At 38.9% G+C, this 21,478-nt stretch overlaps 1 protein-coding gene across 5 annotated transcripts in view; it reads left to right on the top strand.

Annotated features, from left to right (window-relative positions):
• Positions 1-2,684: 2,684 nt before the first annotated feature.
• Positions 2,685-21,478, top strand: part of GPAM (glycerol-3-phosphate acyltransferase, mitochondrial) — a 41,625-nt gene continuing 22,831 nt past the window's right edge. For 3 of the 5 annotated variants that reach the window (XR_009696148.1, XM_061162638.1, XM_061162636.1), the window contains exons 1-7: positions 3,029-3,165; positions 4,608-4,738; positions 5,967-6,089; positions 9,277-9,350; positions 11,658-11,771; positions 13,573-13,719; positions 20,942-21,038. Coding sequence is in view for 4 of the 5 variants with exons in the window: in XM_061162638.1 (XP_061018621.1) it covers positions 3,141-3,165; positions 4,608-4,738; positions 5,967-6,089; positions 9,277-9,350; positions 11,658-11,771; positions 13,573-13,719; positions 20,942-21,038 (711 nt within the window). In the remaining variant the exon portion in view is untranslated. Of the gene's footprint in view, positions 2,701-3,028; positions 3,166-4,607; positions 4,739-5,966; positions 6,090-9,276; positions 9,351-11,408; positions 11,567-11,657; positions 11,772-13,572; positions 13,720-20,941; positions 21,039-21,478 lie in introns of those variants that run through there. The other 2 variants (XM_061162637.1, XM_061162639.1) reach the window with 2 other exon arrangements.

The raw sequence follows: 21,478 nt of genomic DNA, 5'->3' as shown, positions 1-21,478 counted from the left end.
TCCAGTATTCTTGCCTGGAAAATTCCATGGACAGAGGAGCCTGGCGGGCTACAGTCCATGGGGTCACAAAGAGTCAGGTGCAACTGAGCACTGAGGCGAGACTTTCTGAGTTGCAAATTATGAGATTTTCCAGTCTAGGGACCAGGATCAAGCCCTATATTCTGGTCCCGTAGGTTTACCGGCCATCTTTTCACTCTGCCTTGTGGGAACAAGAACACCTCTCCGGTACTCTTCTCCCCACTCCAACTGTTTTGGTCTTCCTGGTCTCCTGGTTCTAGCTCCTCAACTCAGAAAGTCTGCCTAGCTCTTCCTGGATAGCTCTGTCTGCACTATAGCCTGGCAACTCTTTCTGGGCAGTAAGCTGAGGCGATCACAGTGCTTAACTTTGTTCGTTTCCTTTCCCTTATGGAGCACTGCCCTGCACAGCCGCCTTTTTAATATATTTTGCTTGTTTTGTTTTTGCTGTTGTTGTGTTAGCAGGAGAGTAAATTCATTTCTTGTTGCTCTGCCTTGGCTGGCTAGACTGCATCTGGGTTACTATAAATTATTGCTGCTCTATTGATGAAAGACTGCCAAGGTTGTCACCTGTTTCCAAAACAATCCTCATTAAGTAATCTGTGCTTCGCAATCCACATCTTTCGGTGCAGTAAACTCTTGTGCAACGGGTGTTACAGAATAGTTGCATACAAATGAAGTCTATGTAAGACAACTAATTTTCCCCTCTAGCTTACATTTTCATTCCTGTGATGCTCTACTTCATCTCACATTACTTTAACAGTGACTTCAAATCCTGTGACTTTCCTCTATTTTCTTCCCTCCTTTTCTTTCATTCACATCAGGGGCCAGTAATCTGTACACAAATTTCATGATATTTGGGGATGAGAGTTTATCTTATTCTAGTCAACACTGGTCTTGAATACTTAGGTGTGTGCTTGGGGCGAAGGTGTGTGTGTGTGTCTGTGTGTGTGTGTAGGGGAGTTGAATAAAAACAGGGCCCTTGACTTTAAGAAGCTCAAAATCTTTTTTTAAATGAATAATCACTCCTGCTGTTTTGAATTGTTTTGGGATGGATTTATAATCAGTAGAAAGTGCAAGGGAAGTGATGCTTCTTTTACTTCTTGCTCCTCAGCTTCAACGAGTATTTACTGAGTGTTTCTTATAAGAATACACTGTAGCGTTACCTGAGAAACAAGCACTGATGATGAGCTCATAATCTTGTGGAGGAATGACAGAAACTGATAGAGACCCAAGGTGTGGCACCACAGTAAATATGTGAGATGGAACTTGGCGGTGTGAGTATACAGGGCGGACGAGATGAGGGAAGGCTTGGAGACTGAGATCAGCAAAGAACTGTCAAACTTAGGGGAGAGTGGTGTGAGCACAGTTAGGAGTACCAGTGCCCGGGGCTTGATGAGGGAAAATCAGAGAGGCTAAAGGAAGGGGCTCCTGATGGAGAACGGTGGGGAAAGAAGAGGCTTTTCTGTGAAAGTCTTAGATGCTAGGCTTAGTTATTTGGACTGTAGGGAGCTCTGGATGGTTTTTGATGGGTGCACAGAGACAGAGATTGTCTAGCAGAGAGGGTTAGGGTTCATGTGTGTAGAGGAGGTGGGGACTGGTAGCAGAGACGCCAGGACAGAGATTAGGCCTTAATCATCTTTGTATCTCGATCTGCTGCCTATGTGGGTGCTCAGTACAGTCCCACTCTTTTGCTACATTGTGGACTGTTGCCCACCAGGCTCCTCTGTTCATGGGATTTTTCCAGGCAAGAATACTGGAGTGGGCTGCTATTCCCCACTCCAGGGTGTATCTTCCTGACCCAGGGATTGAACCCATGTGTCCTGCAATGAAGGCGGATTCTTTACCTGTGAGCCATCAAGGAAGCCCATCACCCCTCCCCATCTGCTAGTTCATACTTCATGCCTGTTGCTGAAGTGCAGGTAAAAGGTTATCTTTTACCTTTTATCAATAAATTATTAATCTCTTTATAACCACTGCCCTTGTCAATGGCAAGACAAATATTGTGGAAAAAAAAAAAACAAACTCTTCATGCTCTTTGCTATTTTGTTTCAAGGACTAAAGACCGGGAAATGTGGACTCAGGTTCTTCCAGGCCTTATTTGTTTCTATTTCAATTCTTCATTTTCCTTCTTTAGGGAAAAGGCACTAAATCCCTGTTCGGAAAATTACACAAAAGGGCCATTTCAGTCCCCACCTCTCTCATGCCCAGTAAGTTCTGCAGTCTTTCAAATCTCACAAAAAAGACGGCCCACACCTATACAAGTAAACTCAGCCGACCCACGTGAGTGCTCCCAGGAGAGCCGGGCGGAGACGCAAACTTTCAGAGGAGCAGCGTTCACGCGACGCGGACAGGAGCATACACACTCACGTGACTCCGCGCCCAGGCGGAATCGCTGCGCGACTAGGCAGCACACGCCTGGCCACACACAACACAGACACGCTTGCGAACACCCCTGCTACTCTCAGATCCGCACCCCCCGACCCCGGTGCGGCGCACTACGCCCGAGTCGCGCGCACCTTGGGTCCCCAGCCCTCGCCGCCGGGAACTGGCCAGCTGTGGGCTGCGCCCGTCACTCTCGTGCCCCCCCACCCCCCGTTGCGTCATCAGGGCGCGACGCCGCAGCAGCGCCGGCTGAGGCTTGAAATGCTGGCAGCTGCAGAGCTGTAGCCGGCGGAGCTGCGGGTGCGAGCGGCCAGGGCGGGAACGGCTGCGGGAGGCTGCTGGGGCCGGGAGCGCCGGGACAGCTGTGTGGTCGCCCTCTCGCCGGACCCAGCGCGGCTCCTGCCAGCTGTCCGGCGGCCCGCTCGCCTCGGCGCTCCCTCTCTCGAGCGCCCGCCGGGTTTCCCCCTGAGCGGTGGGCCCGGCTCGTGCAGGCGTGGGGGTCGAGCTCGTTCTCTCCCGGGGACCCCGGGTTGCGGCAGGGCTTCCCCCGGGCGGGAGGTCCCGCTGGGCTCAGTCCCTCCGCACACCCGAAGGGGACGTGGAGACATTGACTTTGGCGTTGAGGCTGCAGGGCTACGCTGAAAGCAGCTGGTGCAGGGGACAGCCCCTGACAGATGACCACTGATTGAGCTGAGCACTGACTGGGCGTCAGACACAGTGCCAGGCGCCCTAGGGGTATTATGCAGAACTCCCGCAACCCAGGAGGTAAGATTTATCATATCATGCCCATTTGCCAGGTGGGGAAACCAAGACATGGGAATTAACCAACTTGTCTAAGTTGTTGTTAACCCATCTTGGTTGGTGGCCACAGATGGTAAACAGAGGGGGATTCGAACTCGGATGTATTTGGCTTCAGAGTCGGCCGTCCTGCCTCTCTCGCTTTCAAAACCCACAGTTGACTCCCCTCAGCGCATAGCCTGGCTTTTCTTTTTGCGTGGGGTGGGGTCGGGGCACTTTTCAACCTTGCACAAATGTGTGGAGGGAGGAGCGAAGTGTGGGCTTCTTATTGGCACAGGACTGTTTCCCGCTCTCGTCCTCCCCTCATCACTGGGACCAGCCAAGTCTTCCTTTTCCCAGGCAGCCACCGGCTCCCCCTGTCGTAGCTACATTCTGCACCTGAAACTGATAGCTGAGTTTTATTTTATAATACAGAAGAGCTTTCATGCCAAGTGCATTGATTTACTCTTCCTTCCCCTCGCCTATTTGTTAGATTGTTACTTAGGTAAAATTGTTATAGTGTAAAGTTACTTAGGTAAAATTGTTATAGAATGTGTATAGTTATCCCGAGAATTACAGTTACCACTATAAATCCAAATGGGGATTGTAAAGAAATGGGAATCTGCCCTTCAAGGAACTCTGTTAATCTGGACATGAGTTTTTAAGGTTTTAAAGAACTGATTTAAAGCCAGGTGAGAAATAATCAAAAGCTGAAATAATTTGAGGATTAGGTTAGAAAATTCTTATATTTTAATATCTTTTTTTTTTTTTTTTTTTAGCAGTTCACTGTCAGTGAACGTTTTTTCTGAGGGCGAGAAAAGGCTTATTGCAAAGATATGAAAACTTATAAATCAGATATTTTAGAACAGTGTCTTCTTGTTTTAGAGCTTTGTAGGTGTATTAAAAGTGCAAATACCATTTCATTTAAGGCAGCACAAGAAAATAAAAAGCTTGATTCGGTTTAAGTGAGAAACGTTAGAGGTGCACTCATTACCTTTGTCTATTTTACATTGCATGGTATATATGACCCAAAATTCCCAGCACATAATTTTTCAAAAATTATCTTTTGTGTGCATACATGTAACTTTAAGTTAATAAATGCATATTTTCATCCTTCTAGGAACTCTTCAGTTAACACAAAGGAAATAATTATTTTTCACATACCTGAAATAGGGTGATAATTACCCTCGTGAATTCATAGCTGTTTTGATCATGAAGTCTAAAGATACAAATGTTTTTTTAAAATCCAAATTACTTAACTGAGTTCATATATATACATCAAAGTCCAGTTTTATACAATGACTAAGAAGTCCTCCTTAGTTCATTTGACATCCTACCCTGAAGCAAAATAACATAGAAATCAGAATTTTGAGTTCTGCTATTTACTGTCTGGATCCCTCATTAATTTAAATGGTATACATTTTTTATAGCACATGATTCGGGAGTTACGTTGTGTGACATGGATGAATCTGCATTGACCCTTGGCACAATAGATGTATCTTATTTGCCAAATTCATCTGAATACAGTATTGGTCGGTGTAAGCATGCCACCGAGGAATGGGTAAGTTTAAGATACAGATTAAAAGCATTCAGCTTAAAGATGTTCTTCTCAGTATTAATGAAGGTAGATATATTGGAAGCATAAATTCAAATAGACATTAATAGCTACAGAAACTGCTTCCACCTCTTTGAAGGTTAGTTTATGAAGTCTAATATTTTAAAATTCTTATGGTATTATGTTATTGGGAAGAAAAAAATGGGTAAGAAGTATAAAGACAGTGATTATGTTAAAAGCAAAACACTTTTGCAGAGGAAAAAATGCCTGTTTGTTCTTTTGGGTGGTGTAATTTAACCAGATTTTTTTTTTATTCTGTATCTGTTTTCCATATTTACATTTCAGAAGTGTGAATTTTGTAGTGGAAATAAAGTTTATTTAAATAATTGAAAATAGGAAATTTCAGTATGAATCCCAATCCAAAAGGCATTTTTTGGTGTTTTTTTTTTTTTGTTGTTGTTGTTCTTATGTTGTTTTCTTTATGTCAGTATAACATGGCATGTTTTCAATATTTCTTCAGATATTTCTTCAGTCTGCTTCAGAAAGTTTTTTTTTGGGGGGTTGGAGTTTTGGGTGGTCTTTGGGTTTCTTTTTGAGAATGTTATATCACTGGATTTGAGCAACTGATGAATTCAAAGTTAAGAGAAAATTATTTAGACAGAAGAGCAGAATTTGACCCTAATTGGATAGTGTGGCTGTAATTTCAATTTCAGACTTTAAACTCTCTTGTTAGGATAAAGGAATATTATATAAGTTGACCTTGTTTTTCTTTTAAAGTGAATTATTTTAAGCTATATTATAACAAAATTGCTTACTCTTAAGTAAGGCTTTTATAGTTCTTTTGTAGGAGTGTGTGATTTAAGAGGGACGGAGATGAACTGTTAGCGTAGGGCTCCAGGGGTCTGACTTTATTCCTCCTGTTACTGTCAGAAGGCTGTCTGACCTTTTACAACTTAATGTTTAAACCTTTGAATGCTGTTTTGAGTGTTGCCAGCTATTGCTATTCTTAGGTGCTCAGCTTTTGCTTATGGTCCAAGCTCTGTTCCAGGTGTCGGTCATGGACAGAGTCCTTGGAATGAAAAACAGAAGCGCAGGCTACCAAAAGGAAAATGTGTCAGAAATTTCTCTTCTGTCTCAAACAGCTGAGTTTTAAGAGATTTTAGAGTTTTGAGATCAAGTAGACAAGTAGAATTTTCTTGCCATTCACACACTGTTTTTCCTTAATATTTATTAGGGTGAGTGTGGTTTCAGGCCGACTGTCTTCAGATCTGCAACCTTGAAGTGGAAAGAAAGCCTAATGAGCCGGAAGAGGCCCTTTGTGGGAAGATGTTGTTATTCATGTACCCCTCAGAGCTGGGTAAGAATGTTACCTCTAATACCTTTGTTGACCTTTAATAACAGAGTCTGTCCATGGAATTCTCCAGGCGAGAATACTGGAATGGGTTGCCATTCCCTTCTCCAAGAGATCTTCACAACCCAGGGATGCACTGTAGTCAGATTCTTCACCATCTGAGCTACCAGGGAAGCCCCCCAAAAACAGTGTGAAATATGTGACATAAATTTCCAACTTTGTGTAAACTTTATTTTTGCTTAATCTTAATGGACTTAAGGCATTTTTAGAACTTAGGTCCACGTTTATGAACCAAATATCCCAAGTAAAAATGTTGACTTAATTTTTCTTTCCATTTGTTTATTCAGTAAAAACTGGTCTAATAGTTGGTGCCAGGCAAAATTTTGTTTTGTTTTGTTTTTGTCTTAGTATGACTTTAGGGGGAGAGTAGATCTTACTTTCAGATAACTCTTCCAAAGAGTTAGTGGGATCCTTCAAGTAACTTCAAGACATTGAAATGTAGCACTGAACTTTAAAATACTAGCAAGATGAACGAGAAAGAGAGAAAGAAAGCGAGCGTGCATACACATATGCACATACACGCACATGTGAATGTGAGTGGGACAGAAAAAGAAATGAAAACTATGGCTTTACCTTTTGCTAAGTGTCTATTCCCACAGTGGAGAGGGGTACAAGGGGGTTTCTTTTGATTCTGTGATAATGAAGGATGGTGACTAAAATGTGAGCATGAAGATTTAAGAAAGGGTGTGATGGGTTTGTTGTTTGTATTTTGGTGGAAAAAGCCATGCAAAATCTTCCACATTACAGTATGGTATCTGAGTTGATTGGATAAGTATGCATCTGAGGGCATTTTACCAGAAGTATGAGCTGGTACAGGAATGTAGACGCTAATATGGCTGTGATCTCCTGCAGCATCTGGATGGTAAACTGTCTTTGGGATGCGCTAGTTATTAGAACGTTTAAGTGCTGTTTATTAACCCTGCCATTTATTGAGGTTGCTTATAACCTGTGTGAATAACTACTGGTGCTGTGTGAGTTTTCCACTTAGGGTTGGCTAGGCAGGAAGTAGAATTTCTAGCCTGGCATAAGGAGTTTATTAATCTGGGAGAGATTTGTTTAACAAGCAGTTTATGTTAAATATTCAGGTCTGCTCAAGAACATCACAACAGAAATAGTGTTCCTCTTAAATCACATGTATCTTGTTGAAATAGTTTGGTGGACGTGAAGGATCATGGAAACTTCTAGAAGTAAGGCCAGTTCTGATTAATAGGCCAATGGAAATAAAGATTTAAGTAGAAGGTCATGTGGCTTTTCTTTTTAGATCTGGCATCTCATCTAATTCTAATTTTGAATGGTTAAAAGATCAAAACAATACTTTAATGTGTTCTTCAGTCAGAAATTATTTGGTGATGGTAATGGTTTGGGGTGGGGAAAGATGAGTGGTAAAATAGATAAATGATTTTTGCTTCAATGTAGTACCTGATGATGCTGAACTTGATCTTAAGTTCTTCCATGGCCTGTTTATATAGAATAATTTTTGTTTGATAATATTTTTATAGTGATCTTCCGCTACCTTTTCTCTGAAGTCCTGTTTCTCTAAAGAGATAGCACTTAAGTATTTTGACATCTTCTTTTGTGGGTACATTATGCTTTCTCAGCATTTATTTGTGGAAGGTTTACCTTTTTTGCCTACATTGTTAAAGTTATGGACTTATCTTTTTAGTGGAACTATTTCTGGATTATCTTCCAAGATTACTCACAAAAAGGGTGACCTTTAGTCATACATTTTCTCATTAAGTAGACAATAATTTTAGGGGACTAGAAAGACCACATACTTTGAAGCAAGATCTGGGGTTGACAACTAAGCTTCTGCCAGCCTCAATTTCCTCCTTTAAAATGGGGATATGGGTTACCCTGAGGATGAATGAGATAATGTATGTTATAGTCCTCAAGAATTACTGTTATTAGAGTAAATGATTTGTCCTTGCCAGGTCATTAATATATAAAAGAAATATATGTGTGTACATGCTGAGTTGCTTCAGTCCTGTCCAACTGTTTGTGACCCCATGGACTGTAGCCTGCCAGGCTCCCCTGTGCATGGGATTCTCTTAGCAAGAATACTGGAGTGGGTTGCCATGCCCTTCTCTAGGGGATCTTCCTGACACAGGGATTGAACCTGCATCTTTTACATCTCCTGCATTGGCAGGTGGATTTTTTTACCACTATAACCACCCGGGAAGCCCAAAGAAACATATGTAAATATATAAAAATAGACAAGTAATATTAAAAGTAAAAACTGTTCTTATATTCACAAAAGTCCAATTATTATAATTCTCCTTATTCAGATGAGGGAATTGAGGAAAAGCTTGCTGAAGGTCATGTAGCTGATCAGTGGCATAATTGGGATTCATCTCCCTCCTCTACTGCTAGTCTGATTATGATGGAATGTGAAGATATTTGCTTATGATTTTTCCATTCTTCCAATTGTACCTTTTCATATACTTCATAAAGCCTTTTACTACATTAAGAAAAGTTTCAAAATCATGCTCCTCTTAATCTCTAAATAAACTTAACAATATATTAGCAATTATGAGCAGAAGTCATTTCTCTGACGGCCACAGATAAGATGTTGATTTAGAATACATTATTATCCACTCAGCTAGTAAAGTGAGTGAATTAAAACCAAAATTGGCTGCAAAGAGAGTTCCTTAAAAGAGACTTCTAATGTCTCTTAATATTAAAATACCATTAAACTGAGAAAGGCAAAAAAAAAAAAAAAAAATGAGGATAATAATTCTTATGTGTCAGGATTATTGCAAGATTCAGTAATCTCAAAATAATACATGGTACTTAGCATAGACTGAGCAACTTTCACTACTACTACTTAGCATAGTATTTTTGTATTTTGAAAACAATGAAATCTCCAGTATTCCTTTCAGTGACAAGCCATCATGACTTTAACTCTTTCTGATTGAGGGTGGGGGTGCTCGGAAAAGGGAGAGGCACCATTTCCTTTACAAGATGCTGAAGAGTAGTTTTGAGTTTGTGACCTTTGAAAGCTAAAATGTACTTTTCAATAAAACATTTTTTTCTTCATCTCAGATTTTTGAAAGTCCTCAAGAACTAGTAATTTGAGTCCTTCACCAATAATCCAGTTGTATATTTATGTCTATATTTATTTTGCTTTATATAGGATAAATTTTTCAACCCCAGTATCCCGTCTTTGGGTTTGCGGAATGTTATTTATATCAATGAAACGCACACAAGGTAAAAATAAATTTCTTATACTTCTAATGCATGTCAAGAGAAAGACTCCAATATAACCAACCAATGCCTTTTAAGATGAATCTCTTTTTCTTTTTTTCAAGAGTTAATAGGGTATTAACTTCTAACATATGATACTTTGTCTAAAAATTGGAACCTGAGAGACCTACTACTATCCCACTGCTGTATTATATAATATTTTCATGAGACTGTAGATATTACTTATAGGTTTCTTTAACTTATTCATATATTGATGTTGCCGCTGAAATGTGTCAAAATGTGATAGAGATTTGTTGGAGGAGAGATGTAGGTTTGAATGTCTTATGATAAATTATTATTTTATACTTAAAAATGTAACTTTCTGAAATCTACCTGATCTATAGAGTTTTGGAAGATATTTTCTTCTATTGAGTGAATATTCTTTATTACTGGTTTAAGTCTTTTCTTAGAATTCTTACTTCCAAATCCCAGGCATCAGAGTGAGAGAAAAAGAGGCTTTATTCTCAGTGGATTTAGCCTTGGGGATGAGGAAGGAGAGTGAATGTCTACAAGACAAGAGCAGAATGGGAGCCAAAACCACTACCAGTCCTTGTAGTTCCAAGAGTAAATGCCTGGAGGCTCAGGAGATGAGAAATACATGAAATTTCGAGAAAAAACTGGTCCAAGAAGTCAAATACTTAAATTTTAAGGCTTTCTCATGTTACTGCTCATATTTTAATGATGTTTTTATAAATGAGCATATACTTGCATAGATGTTAGCTAAGTTTTTTGTTTTTTAATAGAACTAATATCAAGAGATGTGCTTTTGCCAATTCTGTGCTGCCCTTCCTTTCCTCTGTCTCTTATTTTCTTAAGTTAAAAGGAAAGAGCAATTTTTTTTTTTTTTCCCTTTGGTTGACATGATTAAAATCCTAAGCAAAAGAATCCCATTCAGTCTCTTCTTTATGTAAGTAGATATTTTACATACAAAACTGAGGAGTTCATTTCTTGTCTTCACTTGGAGGCAGTTAAGGAAAAAAAAAAAAAACGTGAGAAACACACACACTTTTTAGCATGTTATATTCACTAGGCAACATGAAGCTATTCAGTGTAATAAGCTACCTGTACAGGTGGATTGGCTATTTAGCCCTTCTCTGTGTTGTAGGGAGCAAAGCCTAAACAGTTTTCTACACACACTGCTTTCAGTCTGTTGCAAAGGGATTTCATCAAGAGTGTGGACTTTGTACATTCCAGTAATAATTTTGAAACTGTTCACTGAAAGATTTTAGAGTTAAACACTTAACATATTGTGCCAAGTTGTTCAGAGAACTGAGACAAAGGAAAGGAGGAAGAAAAAGAATGCCAGGCAGGAGAGTTGAAGGAACATGTGATTCATAAATAATTCTCCCCCAATTTACTTTCCCTTGATTGAAGACTTTTTGTATATTTTCAGAATTAATTTGTAATTGAAATCTTCTACTGTCTGCATGGATATCTCTATGGAGGAAATGATAATAAGGAATTATATTATCATTACAAATAGTTTCAAATCATCACATAATGAAATCTTATAGCATTCTTATTCTGAGATCCCTGTCTTTAACCCCCATTCAGATAACACATAGTCATTGTCACTGCTGGAAGTTTGTCCTGTTTCTTAGGTATGTTGAATGTGTTTTATGAAAAAGCCAAAAAGAAAAACACAGCAAGAAAACTCTTGCTTCTGGCTTCGTAAGACCAGAGTACAAGTATTCAGACTGTTGTCTAGTTAACCTTGACTTCTGTCAACTTATCAGCCTTATCAATTCGAGAGTCAGCGATCACCTTAGAAGAATTACTGTAATGACAACAAAAAGAATATTAGCCCTTTGTGGTAGGAAAAGATTCCCAAGTTATTTTTTATAGCCCGTAGCTGTAGCTATAAGCTATATAGCTTATATATAAACATTGTATATAAAACATATAAAAATATATGTAAAACATATAGCTTGTATATAAAACATTCAATATATTTGGTTTTTTAAGTGATATTAATAAAGTAAGATGCTTACATTTCTTTTGTTTTTATATTTGGATTATTAGTTTGCAGAGTAATACTATTCAAGCATTGACACACAAATTCCAAGTTTAAATTTTAGCTGAGAGTACATGAAAGAAAAGAAATAAAAGTGTCTTCATAGCGTCCTGAACTACTTACTAAGGAGAATTTGCAACAGGAAAACCCTAAATCTCTGGAACAGGTGAAATGAGGATTTGTTTTTACAAAAGGGAAGCCTCTGTATAATAGGTATTTCTAGAGTCCTTCTCTGCTAAACTCTTTGTGTGTTGCAGGCACCGAGGGTGGCTGGCAAGACGTCTTTCTTATGTGCTTTTCGTTCAAGAGCGGGACGTCCATAAAGGCATGTTTGCCACCAACGTAACTGAAAACGTGCTCAACAGCGGTCGGTAAGGGCGGGATGCTGTTGTAAAGGGGAAGGGCAGGGATGGGTGGTGGGAGTGGGGAGGGGATTTAGTTTCTCTGGGACTCTCTCCCAAGAGGAGTTTGTGTTTCCAAACATTAAATGCTCAAGCTCCAGAAGAAAGCAAGGAAAAGCAAGAGAACAGATGGTTTTGGTGCCATGTGGGAGGAGCAGCCTGGTTCTATGCATGAATAATTGAATGGGGTTCTAATATGAAAGGCGAGTTGGAGCTCAGATAGGCAAATATTTCCAGAGTTCTCTGTTAAGTATTTTGTAATGTGAATATTGGGGACAATGCATTTCCTACTTTACAGCCAGAAGAGAAGCTCATTTCATATTTCTGTCAAGTAATTGTTAATCACATAGGCACAGATTCTTTTATTACAAAGTCATTATTAGAAATTTTTAAGAGAATAAGGTAATTGTCCTTGCCCTCAGAGGATCTTGATTAAAAACTGGAAAGACCTACTTGAACTCTGATGGAGTGGGGAAATCATTACAAAGTTTAGCCATTAAACTGTGGGAGTTTGGGTGAAGGTTGATCTCTGTTCCACCTCATTGTTGTGGCCCATGTTAGATACCTATCTGGATTTGGGGAGCTGGAGATGAGAGTGGATTGCAAAATGCTTAGAGATGCAAGCCCTGTGGTACAGTTGTTATGGGCTGAGCAGTAGTGGCATGTAGTAGGTACTTTGATAGTTATAGAATGAACAAGTGAATCATGGTGGTGTAATAACTACGTGAATTACTTGTGAAAGCATTCCTGGCCATATTGGTATAAATGCTGTTCAAGGATAGACTTAGGGATGGTGTATCAGTGTGCTGTGGAATTGGTCTTTTTGTAGTAATGATGTAGATCTAATGTAGAATGATGGGGAGTTTTGCTGTACATTATTCTAAAATGAGCAGCAGTGTGAGGAAAAAAACACTTGTTTGAGAAATTCCTTTGGATTATTCTATATTCTGTTTTCTAGGTAAAGCCTGTCAAGTGTGTTTCATTTCATCCAGATGTTTTGACTTGTAACTAGGATGTTAGAAGTTATTTTTAGGAGGTTGAAACCTCATGCATTCTTCCCTAAGTTTGTGGAAGATTTACAAGACTGGATTAAGTCTTCCCTTTTACCTTATAGCTTACTGGTTTGTGCTGTTTAAATCTAAAGCTGTGCCTTTTTTTTTTTTTTTCCTTTATTTTTATTAGTTGGAGGCTAATTACTTTACAATATTGATTCATGTCAAAGTATGGTAAAGCTGTGCCTTTTAAAATTACTGACTTGATTTGAAAAACACTTGTGACTATTTTTGTTCACCTTCAGTCCCTCCTAGAGAGTTTTACAGATATCCCACTCATAAAGCCACAATGTAAATGAATAATAAGTAAAAGAAAAAATCATGTTACTTTGGCAGTGGGTTTGGGGTACCTCTGAATTATATGTCTAGAAGGATGATCTTTCTTTTCTTCCCTTCTGCCAGAGTGTAACTGTGTGTCCCTCACAGCATAACCGGAACATTCAAATTAACATAGTTGTTACCCAGTGAATTTGAATTAAAGTTTTAAATCTGCCTTCAAGCTTCCTCAGAGAGTCATTGATTTAGGAATATAATATACTTAATATTTAATAAACAGCCAAAGAAAGCACTTCTAACTTGAGTTTATTCTCTTTAAATGTGTTATCACATTTAAAAGAGAAAGTATATTTTGCTTTGTGATTTGTATCTGTAGTTTAGAAGATAATACAGACTGTAGCATAGAGCCAGTTACATTGTCTGTCTTTCCATTTTGAAATCAGAGTACAAGAGGCAATTGCAGAAGTGGCTGCCGAATTAAACCCTGATGGTTCTGCTCAGCAGCAGTCAAAAGCTGTGAATAAAGTGAAAAAGAAAGCCAGAAAGATCCTTCAAGAAATGGTTGCCACCGTTTCACCGGCAATGATCAGGTATTAAAAGGCAAAAGCAAAAAACTGTAATCAGGGGTCATCTGGTTTTGAGCAGACAGGACTGAACCATTGGACTTGCCTAGTATAATGCTCTCGGTCCAAAAGAGGTTTTTAACATATTCTGATGTTAAAAACCGACTCCTCTTTATATTCCCATTTAACTCTGAGGAGAAGTAGCGCTTGGGATGCTTCAAGGGACCTCAGTCTCTGTCCGTTGATGGCAGCCATTGTATTACTGCTGCTGCCTTCTGTACTAGTTGTGAGTTAGGTTTCACATGCTCATGTCTTTTTATTTTCTTTTAGTTTCATTGAGATATAACTGAAAGACAGCACTGTGTAAGTTGAAAGTATACAGCTTAATGATTTGACTCACATCCACTATGAAAACCACAATGAGTTTACTGAACATTTATCATCTCATACTGATACAAAGTTAAAGATATAGAATGAAATTTTTTTTCCCTTGTGATGAGAACTCTTAGGATTATTCTCAACAATTTTCCTGTATAACACACAGCAGTGTTAATTAATATTATTGTGTTGTATATTATATCCCTAGTACTTATTTATCTCATAGCTGGAAGTTTGTACCTTTTGACTGCCTTCATCCAATTCCTCCTCCCCCCACCACCTTTGGTAACCACAAATCTGCTCTCTTTTTCTGAGTTTGCTTTGGCTGTATAACTGGTCTACCACACCATGCTAGTTCCTGTTACACAGCCTAGTAGGTCAGTAATTCTGTACCTTTCAGAATGATCACCACTGTGAGCTTAGTTATGATTTGTCAACATACAGATACTATATAGTTATTGACTAAATTCCCCACACTGTACATTTCATACTTGTGACTCATTTATTTTACAGTTGAAGTTTGTACCTCTTAATCTCCCTCACCTATGTCTTACATCCCCACCCGCCTCTCCTTTAGCAACCACATGTTTTTTTTCTGTGTCTGTCTTGTTATGTTTATAGTTTGTCTTGATGTTTAGTTTCCACATGTAAGTGAAATCATACAGTATTTTTCTTTCTCTGTCTGACTTTTTTCACTTAGCAGAAGTCCAGCCATATTGTCACAAATGGCAAAATTTCATTCTTTTTTATGTCTGAGTAATAATCCATTGTGTGTTTTTTGAGTGTGTGTACATACCACATCTTTTTTAGCCATTTATCTATTGATGGGCACTTAGGTTGCTTCCACATCTTGGCTATTATAAATAATGCTGCAGTGAGTATTAGGGTATATATATGGCTTCTAATTAGTGTTTTCGTTTTCTTCAGATAAATATCCAGTAGTGGGATTGCTGGGTTATGATAGTTCTATTTTCCATTTTTTAAGAAATCTCCATGTTGTCTTCCACAGTGGCTGCCCCAATTTAAATTCCTACCAGCCATATACAAGGGTTCCTTTTTCTTTACATTCTCCCCAACACTTGTTATTTATTGTCTTTTTGATAACAGCCATTTTGACGGGTGAGGTGATAACTCATTATTGTTTTGATTTGTATACTCCCAATGATTTGTACTGTTGAGCATCTTTTCATGTGCCTGTTGGCCATCTGTGTATCTTTGGAAAAATGTCTATTCAGATCCTCTGCCCATTTTTTAAGTGGATTGTTTTTTGTTGTTGTCTTGTTTGAGATTTTTGTATATTTAGGTATTAACTCCTTATCAGATATATCTTTTGCAATTATCTTTGCCCATTAATAGGTGGCCTTTTTGTTTTTCTGAGAGTTTTTTCACTCTGCAAAAGATTTTTAATTTGATGTAATCCCATTTCTTTATTTTTACTTTTATTTCCCTTGCCTGAAGAGACGTATCCAAAAAAACATTACTAAGACTGATTGCAAAGTGTATATTGCTTATATTTTCTTCTAGAAGTTTTATGGTTTCAGGTCTTAGATTTCAGTCTTTAATCCATTTTGAATTTATTTTTGAGCATGGTGTGAGAGAGTAGTCCAGTTTGATTTTTTTTTTTGCATGTAGTTGTCCAGTTTTCCCAGCACCATTCATTATAGAGACTCTTTCCCCCATTGTACATACTTGCCTCCATTGTTATAGATTGGTTGCCCATAGAAGTTTGAGTTTCTTTCTGGGTTCTTTGTTCCATTGATCTATGTATCTGTTTTTGTGCCAGTACATGCTATCTATCTTTATTACCGTAACTTTGTGGGATAGTTTGAAATCAGGGAGTGTGATGCTTCCACTTTCGTTTTTCTTAAGATTGTTTTGGCTATTTCAGATGTGTTTCCATACAAATTTTAGAATTGTTTATTCTAGTTCTGTGAAAAAAATGCCTTTGGCATTTTGATAGGGATTGCATTGAATCTGTAGATTGCCTTGGATATATGGTCATTTTAACAATATTAATTCTTTCAATCCATAAACATGGTATATCTTTCCATCTACTTGTGTCATATTCAGTTTCTTTCACGAGTGTCTTACATATTTCCAAGTATGGTATTTTACTTGTTTAGTTAGATTTATTCCTAGGTATTTTATTCTTTCTGATGCATTTGTGAGATTGTTTTCTTAATTTCCATTCAGATAGTCTGTTGTTAGTGTATAGAAATGCACCTGTTTCTGTATATTAATTTTGTATTCTGCAGTTTTACCAAATTCATCGATGAGTTCTGATAGTTTTTGGATGGCTTTAGGATTTCCCTAGTGTCTTGTCATCTGTACACAGTAATGGTTTCACTTCTTCCTTTTCACTTTTTGTTGTTATTCACTTGCTCAGTTGTGTCCGACTCTTCGTGACCCCATGGACTAGAGCATGCAGGCTTCCCTGTTCTTCATTTTCTCCCAGGGTTTGTTCAAACTGTCCATTGAGCCCAAGATGCCATTCAACCATCTCATCCTCTATCACCCCTTCTGCTCCTGCCTTCGATCTTTCCCGGCATCAGGGCTTTTACCATTGAGTTTGCTCTTCACATCATGTGGCCAAAGTATTGGAGTTTCAGCTTCAGCTTCAGCATCAGTCCTTCCAATGAATACTCAGGGTTGATTTCCTTTAGGATTGACAGATTTAATCTCCTTGCAGTCCAAGGGACTCTCAAAAATATTCTCCAGCATCACAGTTTGAAACCATCGATTCTTCAGCACTCAGCCTTCTTTATGGTCCAACTCTCACATCCATACATGACTACTGGAAAAATCATATCTTTGACTATATGGATCTTTGTCAGCAAAGTGATGTCTCTGCTTTTTAATATGATGTCTAGGTTGGTCACAGCTTTTCTTCTAAGGAGCAAGCATCTTAATTTCATGGCTGTAGTCACCATCTGCAGTGATTTTGGAGCCCAGAAGAATAAAGTCTGTCACCATTTCCATTGTTTCCCCATCTATTTGCCATGAAGTGTTGGGACCAGATGCCATGATCTTTGTTTTCTGATTGTTGAGTTTTAATCCAGCTTTTTCACTCTCCTCTTTCACTTTCATCAAGAGGCTCTTTAATTCCTCTTCACTTTCTGCCATAAGGATGGTATCTTCTGCATATCTTGAGGTTATTGAGATTTCTCCTGGCAATCTTGATTTCAGCTTGTGCTTCATCCAGCCTGGCATTTCACATGAGGTACTCTGCATATAAATTAAATAAGCAAGGTGACAGTATACAGCCTTGACATACTCCTTTCCCAATTTGGAGTCAGTCTGTTGTTCCATGTCCTTTTCTAACTGTTGCTTCTTGACCTGTATACAGATTTCTCAGGAGTCAGGTAAGGAGGTCTAGTGTTCCCATCTCTTGAAGAATTTTCCACAGTTTGTTGTGATCCACGCAGTCAAAGGCCTAATGTAGTCAGTGAAGCAGAAGAAGATATTTTTCTGGAGCTCTCTTACTCTTTCTATGATACAGTGGATGTGGGCAATTTGATCTCTTTCCCTCTGGCTCTGGGCTTCCCTGGTAGCTCAGATGGTAAAGAATCCTCCTGCAATGCAGGAGACTGAGGTCCAGTCCCTGGGTCAGGAAGATCACCTGGAGAAGGGAATGGCCATCCACTCTGGTATTCTTGCCTCGAGAATTCCATGGACAGAGGTCCCAGTCGGGCTACAGTCCATGGGGTCACAAAGAGTCAGACATGACTGAATGACTTTCACTTTCCTCTGCCTTTTCTACATCCAGCTTGAACATCTGAAAGTTCTCGGTTCACGTACTGTTGAAGCTTCGCTTGAAGAATATTGAGCATTACTTTGCTAGCATGTGAAATAGTGCAGTTGTTCTGTAGCTTGAACATTCTTTGGCATTGCCTTTCTTTGGGATTGGAATGAAAACTGACTTTTTCCAGTCCTGGGGCCACTGCTGAGTTTTCCAAATTTGCTGGCATATTGAGTTCAGCACTTTGACAGCATCATCTTTTAGGATTTGAAATAGCTCATCTGGAATTCCATCACCTCCACTAGCTTTGCTCATAGTGATGCTTCCTAAGGCCCACTTGACTTTGCATTCCAGGATGTCTGGCTCTAGGTGAGAGATCACACCATTGTGGTTATCTGGGTTATGAAGATTGTTTTTGTATAGTTCTTCTATGTATTCTTTGGAGAAGGAAATGGCAACCCACTCCAGTACTCTTGCCTGGAAAATCCCATGGACGGAGGAGCCTGGTAGGCTACAGTCCATGGGGTCACAAAGAGTCGGACACGACTGAGCGACTTCACTTTCACTTTCTTTATGTATTCTTACCACCACTTCTTAATATCTTCTCCTTCCGTTAGGTCCATACCATTTCTGTCCTTTATTGTGCCCATCTTTGTATGAAATGTTCCCTTGGTATCTCTAATTTTCTTGAAGAGATCTCTAGTCTTTCCCACTCTATTGTTTTCTTCTATTGCTTTGCATTGATCACTGAGGAAGACTTTCTTATCTCTCCTGGCTATTCTTTTGAACTCTGCATTCATATGCTTATATCTTTCCTTTTCTCCTTTGCCTTTAGCCTCTCTTCTTTTCACAGCTATTTGTAAGGCTTCGTCAGACAACCCTTTTGCCTTTCTGCATTTCTTTTTCTTGGGGATGGTCTTGATCCCTGTCTCCTGTACAATGTCACAAGCCTCCATCCTTAGTTCTTCAGACACTCCGTCTATCAGATCTGATCCCTTAAATCTATTTCTCACTTCCACTGTGTCATTGTAAGGGATTTGATTTAGGTCATACCTGCATGGTCTGGTGGTTTTCCCTACTTTCTTCAATTTAAGTCTGAATTTGGCAATAAGGAGTTCATGATCTGAGCCACAGTCAGCTCCTGGTCTAGTTCAGTGACTACTAAAATGTCGATGTTCACCCTTGCCATCTCCCGTTTGACCACTTCCAATTGACCTTGACTCACGGACCTAACATTCCAGGCTCCTGTGCAGTGTCTTCTCTACAGCATCGGACTTGACTTCCACCACCAGTCACACCTACAGCTGGGTGTTGTTTTTGCCTTGGTTCAGCCTCTTCATTCTTCCTGGAGCTATTTCTCCACTCTTCTCTTGTAGCATATTGGGCACCTACTCAACTGGGGAGTTCGTCTTTCAGTGTCATATCTTTTTGCCTTTTGATACTGTTCATTGACTAGATGGACCTTTGTCAGCAAAGTGATGTTTCTTCTTTTTAATATGATGTCTATGTTGCTCATAGCTTTTCTTCCAAGGAGCAAGCATCTTTTAATTTCATGGCTGCAGTCACCATCTGCAGTGATTTTGGAGCCCAAGAAAATTAAGTCTGTCGCTGTTTTGATTGTTTTCCCATCTATTTGCCATAAAGTGATGGGACCAGATGCTGTGATCTTTGTTTTTTGATTGTTGAGTTTTAAGCCAGCTTTTTCACTCTCTTCTTCCACGTTCATCAAGGGTCTCTCATCACTCTGGATTTCTTTTGATGAATTTGTAGGGGAGAAAGTGGTCTCCCCGTCCTATTCCTCCACCGTCTTAGCTCCCTTCTCTGTGGATTTCTTTCATACCGTTTTCTTTTCTGATTGCTATGGCCAGGACTTTCAATACTGTGTTGAATTAAAGTGGCAGGGAACTGCATTCTTGTTATGTTCCTGATTTTAGAGAAAATGCTTTCAACTTTTCACCGTTGAGTCTGATGTAAGCCATGGGCTTGTCATTTATGGCCTTTCTTATGTTTAGGTATGTTCCCCCTGTATTCACTTTGTTGAAAGTTTTAAATTATAAATGCATGTTGGATTTTGTCAGGAACTTTTTCTGTATCTGTTTAGATGATCATATAGTTTTTTTTAATTCTTCAATTTGTTAATGTAATGTATCACATTAATTCTACAGATGTTGAATCATTCTTGCATCCTGGGATAAATTCTGCTTTTCATGGTATATGATGCTTTAATGTACTGTATTGTTGAATTGGTTTGCTAATATTTTGTTGTGGATTTTTGCATCTAGTTCATCAGTGACACTGGCCTGTGATTTTCTTTTTTTGTGATGTCTTTGGTGTTGGTATCAGGGTGATGCTGTCCTCTTAGGATGGGCAGAATCAGAAGTGTTCCTTCCTCTGCAATTTTTTGGCATGGTTTGAGAAAGATTTGTGTTAACTCTTCTACAAATGTTTGGCAGAATTCACCTGTGAAGGCACCTGGTCCTGGACTTTTGTTTGCTGGAAATTTTTTTTTATTACTGACGATGTTTCATTACTGTTAGTTGGTCTGTTCATATTTTCTATTTCTTCCTGGTTCAGTCTTGGGAGATTGTACCTTTCTAGGAGTTTGTCCATTTCTTCTAGGTTGTCCATTTTGTCAGTATTTGGATATAATTTTTTGTAGTGATCTCATATGACCTTTGTATTTCTGTAGTGTTGATTGTAACTTCTCCTTTTTTATTTCTAATTTTATTTATTTGAGCCCACACTCTTTTTTTCTTGATGAATCTGCACATGCTTATGTCTTAAAGGGAGTGATTTGTATTCAGTAATGGGATCACTCTGCTCACCTAACTATTTGCTTGACTGTATTGCTTCTGAAGTTTAAAGTATGCAAGTAGAGTAAAATATGAGATTTTAGTACATGATAAATGGATGCGTCTATGAGTAGTGCATATGTAAAATCAGTTCTTTAAGTCCACAATTCAGATGTACACATTCACACATATACATGCACATGTGCTCGTAACATGAAGTCAGTTACAATCAGTCTTAGGTTTTAGCTTCAAAAGTTTAGGTAGATAGCTGTCAAACTATGTATGTGTATATATATATAAATATGTGTATACATTAAAAACTTTTTAAACTTCCTTTCAGACTGACTGGATGGGTGCTGCTGAAACTGTTCAACAGCTTCTTTTGGAATATTCAGATTCACAAGGGTCAACTTGAGATGGTTAAAGCTGCAACTGAGGCAAGAATTATGTGAACCTGTCATTCTTTCTTCTCTACATTTTGCAGAGTGATTTTGGAATTCTTTGGGGAATGTTTTTTTGTATACTCTTGTCCAGTCCCACATATTTGCAAGTTTTCTCCATATGAGATAACTACAGTAGCTTTGTATTTGGGGGGACAAGTGGCGTAAAGAAGGACCTATCAGCAATATGCAGGATTCCTTCTGTAAGTTACCTTGCAATAATTCTGAAAATCAAATAGAACAATCCTTATTTTATAAATGAGGAAATAAAGGCACGTATAGATTAAAAAACTGTCCCAAGTTATGGCCAATAGGTCATTTCTCTAGAATTTCAAACCAAACAACCTTGTGTCCAAACCTACATTCTTTTTATATAATTAGGGCTTCCTCTCAGAAGATATATGACAGCGTCACCTTGAACTCTAGATTGCTCTCTT

This window comes from Dama dama, chromosome 15 (genome assembly GCF_033118175.1).
Source record: "Dama dama isolate Ldn47 chromosome 15, ASM3311817v1, whole genome shotgun sequence".
Taxonomy (NCBI): Eukaryota; Metazoa; Chordata; class Mammalia; order Artiodactyla; family Cervidae; genus Dama; species Dama dama.
Note: the sequence above shows the minus strand (reverse complement) of the source record. Positions and strands in the feature narration are given on the sequence as shown.